General features: G+C 45.5%; 1 protein-coding gene across 1 annotated transcript in view; it reads right to left on the reverse strand.

Moving 5' to 3' along the window:
* Window positions 1-6,208: 6,208 nt before the first annotated feature.
* The window catches only part of slc23a4 (solute carrier family 23 member 4), a 37,033-nt gene continuing 25,442 nt past the window's right edge, over window positions 6,209-17,799 (reverse strand). Inside the window, exons 10-12 of the mRNA XM_052030692.1 lie at window positions 9,598-9,706; window positions 9,006-9,101; window positions 6,209-6,432 (exon numbers count right to left, since the gene is read on the reverse strand). Coding sequence (XP_051886652.1) covers window positions 6,209-6,432; window positions 9,006-9,101; window positions 9,598-9,706 — 429 coding nt within the window. The remainder of the gene's footprint in view (window positions 6,433-9,005; window positions 9,102-9,597; window positions 9,707-17,799) is intronic.

Consider the following 17,799-nt stretch of genomic DNA (forward strand, 5'->3'; position numbering starts at 1 on the left):
ACCAATAGCTGATGAGTTGGAAACAATTCAGCAGGTTTGATAGACAGATACCTGAAATGTTGACAGCTAAGCTTGTATCCTCTGGAGTTAAAAAGAGTGAGTGGGATCTTGATTGAAACATACAAGATCCTGAGGAATCTTGACATGGTGAATGTGGAGAGGATGTTTCCCTTTGTGGGAGAAACTAGAACTAGGAGTCACTGTTCAAAAACAATGGGTTGTCCGTTGAAGACGGGGCAATTTTTTTTCTCTCAGAATGTTGTGGGTCTTTGGTGCTCTCGAAGGGCAGTGGAAGCAGATTCTGAATATTTTTAAGAAAGTGATGGATACTAGATAAGAGGTTGAAAGGGTACCACAGGTGGAAGAGAATGCAGAATTAAGGTTGCAGTCAGACTATCCGTGATCTTATTAAATGGCAGACCAGGCTTGAGGGGCTGAGTGGCTCATATTCCTATTGTGTACGTTCATAGATAAATGTCCTCAGTGTACCAGATCTGAAATTGGATTAAAAAATGGATGTTGAGCCATAGGAAGAGTTATTAGCAGCCATGGCCGGAGGTATGGTTAAAGAGGGGAACTTTGAGGAGCAACTTTCAGGATGAGATGGAGAATGAGAGACAGAGATTTGTAACAGCAATTCCAGGGCATAGGGCTGAGCTGCCAATCTTGAAGGAAGGAGTGATGGGTGCACAGGATGCCAGAGTTGAGAAAGGCAGAATACTGAAAATTGTAGGGCCGGAGAAGTTCACAGAGATGCCAAGATAGGAATTAAATACAGAGATGAGAATTTTAATTCTGAGGTTTTGGAGGACCAGGACCAACTGTACATCAGTGAACATAGGTGACACCTGAATGAATGAGTGTTTCAGCAGTGGATTGGCTGGGGCAGGGTACCTTTTATATAGGTTGATGTAAGTAACCTTTATGGTGAAGAATAAGACTTGCTTTTGCAGTGCACCTTTTTTTAACAAGTTCAGGATGCATCAAAGCACTTATGGCAATTGTTTAATGACATGATAGAAAAGGAACTGGGCAAACTTGACCTTGTTCTATTCAGATATACAGGATAATGAGAAAAGTTAATATTAAAATGATTGCAGAAAATAGTGGTTAGAAGAGGATGGAAATAAATTCCAGGTGCCTCATGAATTCCTGTATTTATTTCAAATATATTTACATAGTCACTCATTTGTTCTGAGTTAGTGCTGATTCTCAGTTTAATGCAGAAGTTTTTAATTCAATGATCCCTATTAAATCATTGCTCTCAGCAGCAATTGTGCTCACAAACGCCCTCTAACTGGGCAGAAATGGAAAACAACGTTGAATTTTCCAATTTCAGATAACGTTTGCCTTCTGGGTTTCACCTTCCTTACTTATCTGATTCCAGCACTGGTAACTTTTGTGTTCCCATTTATCACACCACCCCCCCCCCCCCATCTTTCTCCACCTTCCCCCCCCCCCACCCTCCCCAACTGCTCCATCTGCCTTTTTTTTTTGTCTGCTTCCACCTATTGTATAATCTCCCAACCCCCCATCTTCCTCCTCCCCAACGTGCTCCATCTGCCTATCATCCTTCCCCTCTCTTTTTACTAACCACCTCCCCTCTCTGCACTCACCCCTGATGCAGGGCTTTGAGCCAAAGCTTCCCCAATTCCACCCCCCCCCCCCCAAACAGGTGCTGTTCAACCCGCTGAGTTCTTCCAGCAGATTGTAGATTGTTTATTGCTCCTGATTCCAGAATCTTCAGTCTCTTGTGTCTGGAGTGACTGCAGATGCTTTACAGCCAGAGTCCTTTGTTGTTTCTCATTTAATTCTGAGGACTCCACCCAACAGAAAAATGGGCTGCCTTCATCACAAGGACAACAGCAGTTCATTGCTTTCTCAAGGGCAGTTGCTGACAGCACCTCTCAGGCCTGTGATCTCCGCCACCAAGAAGGCTGAGGGCAGCAGGCATGCAGGAGCCTCTGACTTGAAATATATCACCACATCTTCATCGTAGCTGGGTCTAAATCCTGGAGCTCCTACCCCAACAGCACCATGGAAGTATTTTCACCAGAATAACAGCGGCCATGCAAGAAGGCAGCTCACTGCCACCTTCTCAAGGGCAACTAGGTATGAGCGATAAAGGCTAACTAGGGGTAGGCAATAAATACTGGCCTTGCCAATGATGCCCTGAAAATAAATTAAAAATGCATTAACATTATTAAAGATTGATTTGAATTTGCATTGGGAAATGAAGTCCTTATGACCCTCTTCCCTCAGGGTGAATGCAATCCTATGGTGCTAAGGTACATGATGCTTTTGGATTGATGCAAAATTGCAACTGACTCACTAATTTCCTCCAGGGAATGAATACATTTATTCTCACCCATCCTGGCTTGTGAGTTACTCCAGAATCATAGCAATATGTTTGACCCTTAACTATCTTCTGAAATGGCCTCAGAACCCACTTGATTCTACAAAAAACTACTACAACACAATAAAGTAAGATTTAATCCATTCAGTCAACCTAGGCATCAGAATAGACACAGAGATCCTGTCCATTTATCCTAAAACCCACAAGCAAATGAAGTGCTAACATTTGAAGAGTTGTCCGATATTCAAACAACAGTCTGAAACAGATATACTCACAAAATCATGTTTCAACAAAATCTCATATGACTGTCACTGTCCTTGAGTTGTCATCTCTTAGGAAGCCCATTGGGTTTGGAGATGCCTTGCTTCCTGTCTCGTTCTGTTATTTCTGAGAAACCTGTTGTGGCCAATATGGGAACTGCAGACTTTACCACAGATGGGGTAGGAGCTCTTTAATGGGATGGGCAGGTAGATAGTGTGAGAATTGATGTGTTTTGTTTATGCTGGGCTTCTGTGTAATTCTAGCAAAGGGACTTAAGACTCCTGATGATATCCTGAATGCTTCTCCATTTTGACTAATCGTAGGTCAGGGATTCCCATTAGTTGGTGGGGATGTTACACTTTTTCGAGGAAGCATTGAGAACATTCTTAAATCTTCTGTCCACCTGGTAATTTCATGCTGTGACAGAACTTGGAATGGAATAGCTGCCTGCAGAGTCTGGTATTGGAAATGCCCATCAGAGCTAACTGAATGCAATTAGAGCTTCAATGCAGATGTTGGTTTGTTTATCCTGCCAATGGATTTGGAGGATTTTGTAGAGACAGTGTTGGCGGTACTTCCCCAAGGCAGATGCAACAGTATGGGGCTATACAGTCAGGAAGAAGTGACCCTGGAAGTCCTCATAATTAATTCTGGATCCCACGAAGGATCAGATCCAATAGGCACAGAAATCTACTGCTGAATATTTCCTGTGGTTCACCCAAAGCTGATAAATCAATATTCTTTCATTTGGTTTACTGATTAAAATAGGCACTCAGAACTATATGGGCTAGAATATACTCCCGGTGAGGTCTTCAATGTCCATCAGAAAGAGGACACAATAACACTATAAATCCAGCTGGCTAAGGGTGATGAGGGGATTAACAAGGAAAAACCCTATGTGACCTTTCCGTCATCAATCCATCTGTCCAAGACTGTATTGGTATGAGTGGCCACAGTGTCGTCCTTGTGGAGATGAAGACGCAATCTCACATCTTCGTTTATGTGGCAATATCATGATGCTCAATGGAATAGATTCAAAACTGATCTTCGAGCTCAAACTTGGAAGCTGTGAGGCCCTGTGGGACATCAGCAGCAAAACTGTATTTACCAATGTCCATATCTACATTTCCTTCACTCTGACATTAGCACCGTTAAGAACCGAGCATCAGGTACTGTATGTTTAAAAAGTAAACAGCAGAAGCATTCTTCTGCAGATGATGGAAAAGATGAAAACTATGAAGTTCTGAGGCAGTTGTGAATGTTAGTGGCAATTATCCAACTAACAGAAGATTGTGCAGCACAGCAAGTGAGTGCAAAAAGTAAAGCTTATGTGTTCAAACATCTTCAATCACAAGTGCTGGATAGTTGATCACAATATCCCGTTCAAAAATAGTCTTTGTCCCCATGATTATGTAGTTTCGTTTCTTTGCAACTTGTTAGTATGCGATACCCAGCTGTCATTTAGATATAATAGAATGAATAGTTTCATTGTCTATTGGTGTGGAATCAGGGTGTGACAAGAAGAGTAACAAAGGCTGTCACTGGAGAGGAGCATCTTGACATTTCTCAAACAGATGGACGTAACAATGAAAGTACTGTTCCCAACAGGTTTGCCTCTGCTTGTGATTCTCCCCACCTTCAACCAATTCTTCCTGTTTTATCCCTTCCAGCTCATGTCCTTTTGAATTGCTTTGTTATTCAGAAACTACAATGATGTGGTCTACATTGTAGGGAACACCCAAAGCCAAGTTAGGCACTAAAATATTTGCTTGAAGGTCTTAGTTGCCTGGTTGATCATGTTTCTGGTTGTCTCATGGCTTTACAGTATCTTAACTTTTTCAGCTTGGGGTGTTCTGGAGAGATTTTTGGGTATCCTTGACACCTAGCAGCCATGCTCTGTCATGCTTAGGTGAGTGGGAAAGTGGGGAATAGAAGATTTTTACAAGATGAATGTGGTGTGACAGCTGCTAACTGGAATACTTTTGACTTATTCTGTGGTTTATCACAAGCCAGGTAAACACTGAATGAGTGGAAGCTGCTCCTCTTCGTGCAAGCACGTGACTCAATAAGGCCTGTAATGCTGTGGACAGGACAGTTGCTGGTTACTGCAAGAAATCCCAAAACTCTGTCCGTTACTGTCCTTCGGGTAGGATCATTCTTGTAAGGAGGGCATTAGACCAATGCAGCTGTACAGAACAGACTGGGCCATGCTGCTGATGTCCTCTGCAGCAGACTTTAAAGAATCTGAGATAAAAAAAAATCTTATCTAACTAATGTCTGTCCAATGCTGGAGATATTTATGGTGTGGGAACTTTGACGTACCAAAAAGGATAAGAGAACCATGAATGGCAAATTCTGACACCAAGTTCCACAGTTTTACCTTTATCATAGTCAAATTGGCCCATTGCTGCCACTTATCAACCAGTGGCTATTTGTTGTCTGCAACTGCTTAATCAGCTTATTCAAAATTCTTGTACCTCACGGAGGAAAGTTAAGTGAGCTGATCTAATCCAATTACATAGAATAGGCAAAAACGGCAGCTTTCACTATTAAGCCAGCCCAACAACTGTTTCTGCCTATTGTCCATTATAAGCAGCTATGTCAGGCCTGCAGATGGTAATGGGAGCACTGTGTGGGTTTTGGGATCATCCTATATCTTGGGATAGGCAGTGAAAGGCTGTTGCTTATTTTTATCCCTTTGCAGCTATGCACACACTGTCATGGAAAAGTACATGCAAGCATTTTACAATTTAGGGGTAGGACGATGGGCAATAGCTGGACTATAATGTCACTGTCTATAAAATGAAGTACAGCAATAACAGAGTAGGATTACAGAATCAGAACTTGGCAAGGATCAGAGAAGGCCTCAAAAGATAATCAAAGCAACCTGGAGCTACTTGTATCCAGCGCACAAACAAGAACTGAGAGAATAACAATCAGTCATTAATTTATTTACATGGAGAAACTTACCCAAAACTATCGCTGAATCAAAATGTCTTGAATCACTTCCTGTTCTTCTTTCACTTCATTTTTTTTATTGGATTCCTTCAAATTATGTATAGCACAAGAATTGCAAGCAAATTGTGCTTTTCCAGTATTTTCACCTCAGTTTAGGACAGGTGAATGCATTTCGCTCTCCTCTGCCATGGTAATTCATACTAATGGGAAGTCTGAATCCAGTTTGTACAGGTGCAAATCTACACTGTAAAGCTCCAAGAATAGTTTGATTATTACTAAATAACTATCCTGAGTATACAACAGCAGATGTTACATATGAAGAGGGAGACAAGTTGTTGGAAATATTTTATTGATTGTCACAGGAAGAAAGGAATGAGAAAAAGTTCGAAACAAATGAACAAATGAAAAAGGAGTAATGTGATTGGGGTTGTGATTCTGATGCTGTGTTATGGCAATGATATTCTCTCATAACCTTGCAATCTTGCGGGGACTTACAAACTTCTTGAGAACTGTCATTCTTTTCTTTGATGATACAGAGGAGATTAAAATTAAGTTCCAGGAAAATATGAATGAAATATACATCAATTTCATGTAAATGTGAAAATAGTTGATTCAAAGAATCTTTACACTGCATTAAAATGGAGTTTCATTTTGAATTTCAGTGTTCACTTCCATCTCCTCCTCCTCAGGAGGTTTTGGCTTTGGGCAGAAGGGGATATATCTCCTCCAGGCACCAGTGCAACACCTGGTGCCAATGCCAAAAGGTAAATTGTAGCAGTCACTTTCAGCTGCTACATTATCAACATCAGCACAGAGAGATTGCTTCCAAGTGACTATACCCCGTTCTTTCTCTGTACCTGAAAAACATAAGAGGCGCACAGTCTCTGCATGTGTGTGTTGATGAACAACTACTGAAAATTCTCTCATTAGGTTTGTGTTTATTCATTTTGCAGCGAGTACATTGCACATTGTGGATCAGATGCCGTGCATTTTGAGGCATGCTGATATAGTCACGATGCTTTCCTTTTCCTTCCAATGGTAACTAGGGTTAGAAACCCTCTTCAATTGCTCGGGAGTCTCTCAGACTGGAATGTGGATCTCCTGGGTGCTGCTTCTGGAGGACTGGAAGGTCTACACACTTGAAATTTTGCACTGCCATAGTGTCTATCACTTTCTGTGATGTCTCCATCTCCCGCAATGGCCCTGTCTTCACCCCTTTACTCACTCATCCTGTACAATATGCCATGAATTGTCTGTGCCGGGAGGAATTTGGTGCAGGGATATTGGCAACTGATTAAAACTTGGAAATGGGGAAGAGATTGTTGTCCAGCAAGAGAAGGCAAGAGATGAATGGAAAACGGTAATATATACTGGGGTGACTAACAGTAGTCTGAGTGTACCTTCATCATTGGACTGCTGCAGTTCCAGATGGCAGCTCACTACTACCTCTGCAAGGCCATTTAGGGAGGGACAATATATGTAGGCCTTGCCAACATCTGGGGAATTAATTTAAAGAAAGAAATGGGGTGTATAGAGAGGGAGGGAGAGAGGAAGGTTGGGAAGAATTGGATAACAATAGGGGCAGAAGTGAGGTGTTGGCAACTGAGAATGGAAAAGGAGGATAATGGGAATGGGAGATGGAAATTTATGGGGAGAGAAGGAATATGACACATTTCCGAGCTGGGGGGAGATGAGAAAGAAGGAATGGGGCTTCTGAGTGAATGGGGCAAACTGGGAATGGAGGCCAGAGGATAGGATTGGGGAGAAAGAGCCTGGGAAATAACTGAGGCCATCTATGGATGGTTTGCCAAAGGAGCCTTGTCACTCTTGAGATGAAGCCCAGGGCACCATTTGAAAGAGGAATGAAATGCATGTTTATAAAGAAGAAATATGAAAAGATTGGGAGAATGGTGTTACAGGGAAAGTAGTCAGCACCAACAAAGGTCCAATGTACAATCTCTTAGTTTAATTCAGATCTAGATGAAATTCCCATTTCAACATTATCACCTTCACTTAGAACATGAATCCAAAGGAGAGTTAGTGGAAAGACGGGGCCTGTTAAAGGTGATATTGACTGGGGCAAACAGGGCCTCCTTGCACTTGTACAGGTCCAGAGGATTCTTCTCCACAAAATGTCAGGGAATTGCAGGACTGTTACACGTTACAGGTTGGATACTGATCCATTACTCATGATACTACCAGCCACATATAAACAATCTGAGTGATCATTTTACTGTTGATTATGAGTAATCTGTATGTTACCATTGTACTCACTGGCATTAGTATAATTTCAGTGAGTTATTATTAGGTACTGTGAGGATTATGTTTCCCTCCACGTCTGATTTCCCTCAAGCCTTTTCTCGGTATTTATTTCTTTGCCTACTCTCAGTTTTCAAATATTTCTTGCATGAGACTTGCCAGCAAAAACATACTGAAATGCAAGGACCCAACCGTGATGGACTAAATGTGATAAAAACTTCAGGACCTGATGCAGGGTCCCAACCTGAAATGCCAACCACCCCTCTGCCTCCACAGATGCTGCCTGACCCACTGAGTTCCTCCAGCAGTTTGCCCTTTGCTCCAGATTACAGAGTTTGCGGTCTCTTGTATTTCCAAAAACATTGTGAACTTATGCATTATAGCATAGCATCTGATCAGGACCCAAAGGTATTGCTGATCCCTGAGGCTTCAGACCTTTGATCAAGGTAAGTATGCAGCTAATGGCACAGTGGCACAGTGCTTAGTTTTGCTGCTGCATAGCTCCAGCAGCAAAAACTGGATCCTGACCACAGGTGCTATCTATGTGGAGTTTGCATGTTCTCCCTGTGACTCTGTGGGTTTCACCCAGGTGCTCTGGTTTCATCCCATATTCCAAAGTCATACTGATAGGTCAATTGTCCCCCTTAAATTCCCCTAGTGTAGGTGAGTGGCAGTAGAGTCAAGGAGGAGTTGATGGACATGTGGGAGGTTGCAGGAAAATTAGTGGTGGGATGGGATTAATGGTGTTTTCTGTGGACTTGTATGTCGTGGGGAAATATAACTGAGTACACAAATAGAATGATTCAGGTATGGTGGGTTAGAAATGACTCCTAAGGTGTGATCTTCCTGATTGTATCAAAGGCAGGTGCCAGAGTGATATCTGCAAACAGTACATTTTATGGTCAGCACTGCAGAGGTTGGAATAAATTCTGGTGACTGAAGCTTGTATGGAAATGGTTAGAAAAGAATTTGTGTACATTTGTCTCCGATTGTTTAACAAGGCTGATTCTTCTCTAGTGAAGTCAATGGAACTGAATGTAAGGTAGAGTGATGATGTGTGTCCCCACCCATGTCAATGTCATCCCCTCCTCCCCAACTTCATCATCGCAGCTCTAACAGCATTACAATTTTATTGCTTATAATAGGATGATAGGCAGAGATGGAAGTTTACCTGGTATAGTGTTATCCAGAAAAAAACCAAAAAATCCTCCAACAAACATACTGGTGGTTAAGAGTACACGGATGACTTGATCTATTGGAAGTACTCCTGCAAAGCAGAATGTTTAGTTTAACTTTTTGTACAGATTGCAATTTTCATGGAATTCTGACTGATATTAAATAAAATTTCCCTATTTTTATTCAATGAAGAAATGCTTTAGTATTGACGGGATTGGAGAAGATACGGAGAGCTAGGGGATGGGGTTCTGCTTGCATTTACAGTAGGTTTGAGCCATCAGACGAATGAGTGAAGAGGCCAAACACCACCAGAGAAGGACAGTGTGTTCTTGGAGGTACAGATGGGCATTTGTCTTCACAACTGGAGCTTGAGTTCTCATCTCTCTGTTGTAAGACCTCTCACACAAGTGCAGGAGATGTTAATCTATTTCCAACTAGACCAGACCACCTAAACTAGATTTATTGAATACTTATTGGCCATCTCACTTACAAGTTACAAAATAGCTGGAATGAGATCTTTTCAGTCAATTTATTTGCATAATTACACACAGATCTAGGCACAAGCTTGGACAAGGGTATATTCCTACCTGTGTTTAGAGAATCTGGGTGCTTGTTGACCCAGTTGGGTATGACCATGCCAGCAAACATGGAAAATCCAAATATAAAGATATTTCTTGAAGAGTTCATATCAATAAACTAAAGGGGAATAAAAGGAACATCAATCAGAGAAAAGGATGCTTGGGCTTTATCCACATAAATGGACACCCACAATTCAATGTTCTTAACATGGTCTGACTTTTAACATGGCAAACAATTATAAATAAAGCTTCAAATGAAGAGAAAACTCTTGAATCTTTACATAATAAAGCGGAAATACAAAATATCGACATAACACGGCATTCTGAAGCATATGACTGTGCTATTTACGGGCTAGAAATTCAGCCATCCAGTGCCTATTTTTCAGGTATTGATTGATCCCCTAATCATTTGAAGTGCTGGGCAGGGATTGCAATGATAATGAGCTGGAGGTGCCCCATCTCAAGACCAAAACTTCACCCAAAACAGGTGTTAGGTACTTTCTTTACCTTCTTCTTGGCAGTTCCTCTGGGTCAAGGATGGCTTACTTCTGGTTTTATGGATTCTGATTAATGAGGCTAGTACGGGAACTGCAGACTCTTCCACAGATATGGCAGCAGGTGAGTGACCGGTCAGATGATGGGCAGCTTCTGAGGTGATCTGCTCCTTCCACCACTTATGATGCATGCATTGAGGTTCTTAATACCACCCTGAATGCTTCTTGTCCTGGGCCACAGATTGCCAGGAGTCAGGGAGGATGTTTCGCTTCTTCCAAGAAGCTTCAGGCACATTGTTAAATCTTTATCTCTGTGGACCTGGTAATCTCCTGCCATGAAAGAGCTGGGAATAGATTGTTTTGGAAACAAAGTGGCCTCCCTACTGTGGCAAACTGAGAGTGATCAGGGCCTCAGTGCAGGTGATGTCAGGTTGCAAGAAGGCAATAATTTTGGCTTGCTTATCTGTCCAGTGAATTTGAAGGACATTATGCAGATAGCACTGATGGTATTTCTCCAGTGCCTTGAGAGGTCTGCTGTAGTGATCCATGGGCTCAGAAGCATATAGGAGAGCAAGGACCACTGCCCAAAAGACTGTGAGTTTTGTGCCAGGTCTGAAGTCTTGATCTTGAAATAATCCATTTCTTCAATTGACCAAAGGCTGTGCTTAGGCAGAGAATGGGTTTAACATCACCTTGGGCCCATGAGGTTAATTTGCCATGAGGTGGCAGATTGGAAATGCAGATCTGCATGCAATCCAACAGAGAGCCCTTGAAAATGCCATTTGCTGCACTTCGAGCAACAAGGTTCTTTTAATATGAACATATTTGCATTTGAAACTGAGAGGAAAGGAGTGCTTCTGCTAATCCCACAGTAAAAGTATTAGCTATTCATCGCAAGTGCGGCAGAGGTCAATGGGGCAGCTAACCCGGGATGCCATATTGTTAAAAGATGCCTGTTGAATTTTCATAGATCAGCCCGCTGTTAGGATGGACTGTGGTATCGCTATTTTCAGTGTTCACCTGGAGGCAGAAACAGCCACCTGTAGCGATGAGCTACGCACTGAGCTAAGAATGAAACACGCAGTCGGAGGTCTGAACTCGAGACTGATTTATTTTTCAATGTCCCGCGCTAGCTTTTAAACCCGTTACGGATCCCGCCCTCTCTGGGCGGAAGTGACGCCTGCGATACGTCACCAACTCTCCCCGCGTGCGGGCTTTCTCTCCTTATTGTCGAAGAAGAAGGCCCAGCGCCATTTTGCGGCCGGCCTTCCTGCCGGCGCACACTCCATTCTCGGAGCCGGTTCGCTTGCCTCGAAGGTAGGTCGCTACATGACCCCCCCCCCCCAAGAACCAGCGATACCCCTCCCAAAGTCCACAGTTTGGGACAGTCGCTGTTTGGACGGTCTGCCTCTGTGCCGTGGAGCCTGAGCCTCAACAGTCTGTGACAAGTCCACATGCGCCAGTTTGAGCCGGTCCACCGTGAATACTTCTTCTTTCCCCCCGATGTCCAGAACATATGTGGACCCGTTGTTCCTCAGTACTTTGAACGGTCCCTCATACAGCCGCTGCAGAGGTGTCCGGTGTGTGCCCCTTCAAATGAAAACAAACTTACAGTTCTGCAGGTCTTTGGGTATGCAGGTCGGTGTTTGTCCATGTCATGAAGTCAGTATGGGGTCCAGGTTGCCAAGCCTCTCGCATAGTCAGTCCAGAACTGTTGCCGGTCCTTCCTCCTGCCCCCTTGGGCTGGTATGAACTCTCCTGGGACGACCAGGGGTGCACCGTACACCAGCTCGGCCGACGAGGTGTGCAGGTCCTCTTTGGGTGCTGTGCGGATTCCCAGCAGGACCCAGAGGAGCTCGTCCACCCAGTTGGGCCCTGTCAGGCGGGCCATGAGAGCCGACTTCAAGTGGCGATGGAAGCGTTCCACCAGTCCGTTTGACTGTGGGTGGTAGGTGATTGTGTGGTGTAACCGTGCTCCCAACAGGCTGGCTACAGTTGACCACAGGCTGGAGGTGAATGGGCGCCTCTGTCGGAGGTAATGTGGGCTGGTACCCCGAAGCGTGCTACCCAGGTTGCGATCAGCGCTCGGGCGCAGGAATCGGTGGTGGTGTCAGTGAGCGGGGCCACCTCTGGCCATCTTGTGAATCGGTCGACCATAGTTAGGAGGTACCGCGCTCCTCTCGACACTGGCAGGGGCCCCACGATATCCACATGAATGTGGTCGAACCTCCGGTGGGTGGGTTCGAACTGCTGCGGCGGTGCTTTGGTGTGCCGCTGCACCTTGGCTGTTTGGCACTGCACACACGTTTTGGCCCACTCGCTGACCTGTTTGTGGAGTCCGTGCCACACAGACCTGCTGGAGACCATCCAGACGGTTGTTGTGATGGATGGATACGCTAAACCATGTACGGAGTTGAAAATTCGCCAACGCCAGGCTGCCAGGACGATGGGGCGAGGTTAGCCAGTAGCTATGTTGCACAGGAGGGTCCTCCCACCTGGGCCTACTAGGAACTCTTGCAGCTGCAAACCCGAGACTGCGATCCTGTAGCTGGGCAACTCATCGTCCGCCTGCTGTGCCTCTGCTAGCGCTGCATAGTCCACTCCCTGGGACAGGGCCTGGATAGCTGGTCTGGAGAGTGCGTCCGCCACGACATTGTCCTTTCCCGAGACATGCTAGATGTCCATCGTATACTCGGAGATGTAGGACAGATGTCGCTGCTGACAGGCCGACCAGGGATCGGACACCTTCGTGAACGTGAAGGTCAATGGTTTGTGGTCCATGAATGCAGTGAACGGCCTGCCCTCTAAAACGTACCTGAAATGCCGGATTAAAGTGCTAACAGCTCCCAGTCGAAAGCACTGTACTTGAGTTCAGGTTGCCGCAGGCGCCTGCTGAAGAACGCCAGGGGTTGCCAGCACCCCTCGATGAGTTGCTCCAGCACCCCACTACTGCCGTGTTGGACACGTCCACTGTGAGGGCAGTTGGGAAATCCGTTCTGGGGTGCACCAGCATTGCGGCGTTTGCCAAGGCTTCTTTGGCTTTAATGAAGGCGGCCACGGCCTCTTCGTCCCAGGTAATGTCCTCGCCTTTACCCAACATCAGGGTGAACAAACGGCGCATGACTTGTGCTGCCGAGGGGAGGAAATGGCAGTAGAAGTTGACCATACCAACGAATTCCTGCAAGACTTTGACCGTGTTGGGCCAGGCGAAGTGGCGGATCACGTCTACCTTGGCGAGCAGGGGAGTTGCCCCATCTTTGGTAATTCTGTGGCCCAGGAAGTCGATGGTGTTGAGCTCAAACTGGCATTTGGCCGGGTTGATGGTGAGGCCGAAGTCACTCAAGCGGGAGTAGAGCAGGCGGAAATGGGACAGGTGTTCCTGGCGATTGCGACTGGCTATGAGGATGTTGTCCAAATAGATGAACGCGAAGTCCAGGTCGCGTCCTACGGCATCCATCAGCCGCTGGAACGCCTGTGCGGAATCCTTCAGGCCGAAAGGCATCTGGAGGAACTCAAACAGGCCGAACGGGGTGATGAACGCTGTCTTGGGGATGTCTTCAGGGTGTACTGGGCTTTGATGGTATCCCTGGACAAGGTCTACCTTGGAAAAGGTGCTCGCCCCATGCAGGTTTGCTGCAACATCCTGTATGTGGGGTACGGGGTAGCGGTCTGGGGTTGTGGCCTCGTTCAGCCGACGGTAGTCGCCGCACCCAGCCCCTGGCTGCTTTGGGCACCATGTGCAGGGGGGAAGCCCATGGGCTGTCGGACCTCCATACAATCCCCAATTCCTCCATCCACTTGAACTCCTCCATCGCCAGGCGGAGCTTGTCCGAGGGAAGCCGTCGTGCGCGGGCGTGGAGGGGTGGTCCCTTGGTCGGGATGTGGTGCTGTATTCTGTGTCTGGGTATGGCTGTCGTGAACTGCGGCGCCAGAACCAATGGGAAGTCCCCCAGGATTCTGGTGAATTTGTTGTCCGACAGCATGATGGAGTCCAGGTGTGGGGCCGGCATCTTGGATGCGCCCACGGAGAACGTGTGAAAAGTCTTGGCATGGACCAGTCTTTTCCCGCGTAAGTCAACCAGTAGGCTGTGGGCCTGCAAGAAGTCCGCCCCTAGGAGTGGTTGGGCCATGGCGGCCAGTGTGAAGTCCCACGTGAACCAGCTGGTGCTGAACTGCAGCTGCACTGTGCGGGTGCCGTAGGTTCGTCACATGCTGCCGTTTGCGGCCCTGAGGGTGGGTCCTGGCTCCCTGTTGCGGGTGTCGTGCCCCATCGGGGGTAAGACACTGATTTCCGCTCTGGTGTCGACCAAGAAGCGGCGTCCCAATTGTTTGTCCCAGACGAACAAAAGGCTGTCTTGGTGGCCAGCCGCCGTAGCCATCAGCAGCGGCTAGCCTCAGCGCTTCCCAGGAAGTCACAGGGCAGGTGACACCGACGGGCTTCTGTGCCCCACCACTGATGGTAGAAACACTACTGAACGTTGGCTCCCTCACTGCTACCTCTAGGTTGCGTGCGCTCCTTTGCCGGGCCTGGTCTGGTCTGCCATTGGGCACGTGGCTTGGTGATCTGTGCGAGGGATGCCTCGCTTTCCCTCTTGGCCTTCCACAGCACATCTGCCTGGGCCACCACCTTCCGGGGGTCACTGAAATCTGCATCAGTGAGTAGCAGATGTCTTCGGGCAGCTGCTCTAGAAACGCCTGCTTGAACATGAGGCAGGGCTTGTGTCCGTCAGCCAGGGCCAGCATTTCGTTCATTAGTGCAGACGGTGGCCTGTCTCCCAAACGGTCCAGGTGCAACAAATGGGCGCCTCGCTCCCGCTGTGAGAGGCTGAAGGTTCGAATAAGCAGCGCTTTGAATGCTGCATAGTTGTCTTCCTCCAGTGGCGACTGAATGAAGTTCTCGACCTGGGCGGCCGTCTCCTGGTCAAGGGAGCTCACCATGTAATAGTAGCGCGTGGAGTCGGAAGAAATCTGTCAAACCTGGAACTGGGCCTCGCTTGATCAAACCACAGTCGGGGCCACAGCATCCAGAAGGTTGGCAGTTTAAGTGAAACTGTGTGAACGGATGAAGGGTCAATCACCTTCGGTCCAAATCCCGTTTGGACCGTCGGGGTCACCAATGTAGTGAGGTGCTACGCACTGAGCTGAGAATGAAACACGCAGTCGGCGGTCTGAACTCGAGACTGATTTATTTTTCAACTTCCTGTGCTAGCTTTTAAACCCGTTACAGATCCCACCCTCTCTGGGCGGAAGTGACGCCCACGACATGTCACTAACTCTTCCCGTGCACGGGCTTTCTCTCCTCTCTGTCGAAGAAGAAGGCCCGCGCGCGCTCCGTTCTTGGAGCCGGTTTGCTTGCCTCAAAGGTAGGTCGCTACACCCCTATAATTATAAGGAAAGTGATTCAACCCCAAGACAAATGATACAGCATCTTTCCTGCTGCTTCCTAAATAGTGGGGTCATATTTTCTACTCTCCAACCCACAGGAACAATTCCAGAATCTGTAGTCACAGCCTGCTAACCAGTGCATCTACTTTTCAAAAGCCACTTCTTTCAAAACGTTGGAAGGAATTATTTATGGACAACCAAATAGTACTTGTGATATTGGGTGCAGCATGCCTTGGTAGAGCTGAGCAAAACAGGGGAAATACCATAATCATTGCAGACTTTAACCTACATAAGGACTGGACAAATCAAGGTTGTTGCAATAAGCAAAGTGAATTTGGGTTGGAGAGCATCCAATCCTTGGGATTTATCAGTTTTCAATTTCACCAATTTCTCTAGAACTATTTTTTGACTAATAGTTCCTTCAGGTCCTCATTCTCGCTTGAACCTTAATTCCCTAATCTATCTGGCAAGTTTTGCACACTTTCTTCTGTGGAGACAGAAATAAAGTAATTGTTTAAATCCTCTGCTCCTCCCTTTTTCCCCCCATTATAAATGTTCCTGTCTTTGGCAGTAGGGACAGTATTGGTATTGGTTTATTATTGTACCGAGACACAATGAAAACTTTACTTGCATACCAATGGTACAGGTCAATTCATTACACGGTGCAGTTACATTGAGTTAGTACAGAGTGCATTGAGGCAGTGAGAGCTTGAAGATGCCCTTGAACACTCCAGCCAGTTGGTCAGCACACGTCTTCAGTACCCAGCCTCAGCTTCTCCATTCTCTGTAGATAACCGAAGACCAGCATCTGTGGTCTCATCCTAATGAACTTCCTCTGTATCTTCTGCAAGGCTTTATCTTTCCTTCTAAAATGCAACATCCAAATTGCACTGACTCTCCGTGTTATTCCAAAGGGCAAGGCTCTGCATTTGATTGCATTAAATTATACCTATCTCCCTACTTCGTTAGTTAGTCTTTGTCCTTCTGAAGTTTCCAACTCTGTGCCGCATTGGCATGTTTAGTAGATCCACAGATATCTGATTTGTAACTCCTGTGCCATACTCAGGACCATTCACATATAAAGATTTATCAAGCTCCTTTTCTAATTGCATGATACTCAAAACACTTTAAACTAATATGATACTGTTAAGGTGCAGTCACCACTGTAATATGGGAAAGGCAGCAGACAATTTATGCATAGCAGGTGCAAAAAATACAATGTAATATTCACCAAAGGTTTTTGGTGATATTCATTGCGGCAAACTATAGGCCAGGATAGAGACAATAACTCTTCTTCTCTTCTACAAAATAATGCCATAGGATAAATGTCCTGGGACAGTAGATAGAGGTGTGATTTACCTCACCCAGATAAACAGCATTTCTGACAATGTGGAATTTTGAATATTGCTCAGATCTCTGGTTTGGGACTTAAACTCAAAACCATCTGTCTCGAAGGTGGGAATGCTATCAACAGAGCCACAACCGACAGGAAAAGTGATGGTCCAAGTAATGCTTATTTCTCTCCAGTCTGAAAAGCAACCATTCACCACTGCTTTCCTGAGGTATTTTGTACCCAAGTTAGCTCCTTCCTTGTAAACCCCTGTGTTACTCTTTTCCAAGTTATTTAGTTATATAGTACTTCTTCAAAAGCCTTTGATAAGTCCATATATATAGCTTCCCTTCATTAATTCTTGTTAATTCAACAATCTTAATCCAATTCACCAGACGTGATTTATATTAATATATTGCTTTTCATGTGAGAATTAATTTTGCTTTTGTCATTGACCTCTAATAGTTTCCAACAGTTAGATTTATGTTCTCCAGTTACCAGGTTTATTCTTACCTCCCTATTTGAATAGGACTGTATTGTTTGCAATCCTCCAGTGCTCAGGCACCACTCCATATCTAACGTTAATTTGAAAATTGTAATCAAGACCTCTGTTTTCTCCATCCTATTATCTCTCAGCAATATATTTGGGGAAGATGACTTGTTACCTTTGAATGAAACCAACCTATTTAGCACTCTTTTTATATATTTTTATGTTATCCAATATGTCCACACCTTCTTCCTCTAGTGCCACAATAAATCCACAGTACCATATCTCCATTTCTATAAACTGTTGCTTTAAAGACAAACAACAACTGCCCAGCAGTAACATCACAACCATACATGCAGGCTGAGGAGGCACCACTGGTGAACAACAGACAGCTGGATGAATAGTTACCCAATGAAAGGACATCTGCAGCTGACCTGCACCCTAGAGGTGATGCAGTCTTTCTTCATCCCCATACAGTCATGCTGCATTGGTGTCCCTTTTGTTCAGTATCTCAG

This window comes from Pristis pectinata, chromosome 15 (genome assembly GCF_009764475.1).
Source record: "Pristis pectinata isolate sPriPec2 chromosome 15, sPriPec2.1.pri, whole genome shotgun sequence".
Taxonomy (NCBI): Eukaryota; Metazoa; Chordata; class Chondrichthyes; order Rhinopristiformes; family Pristidae; genus Pristis; species Pristis pectinata.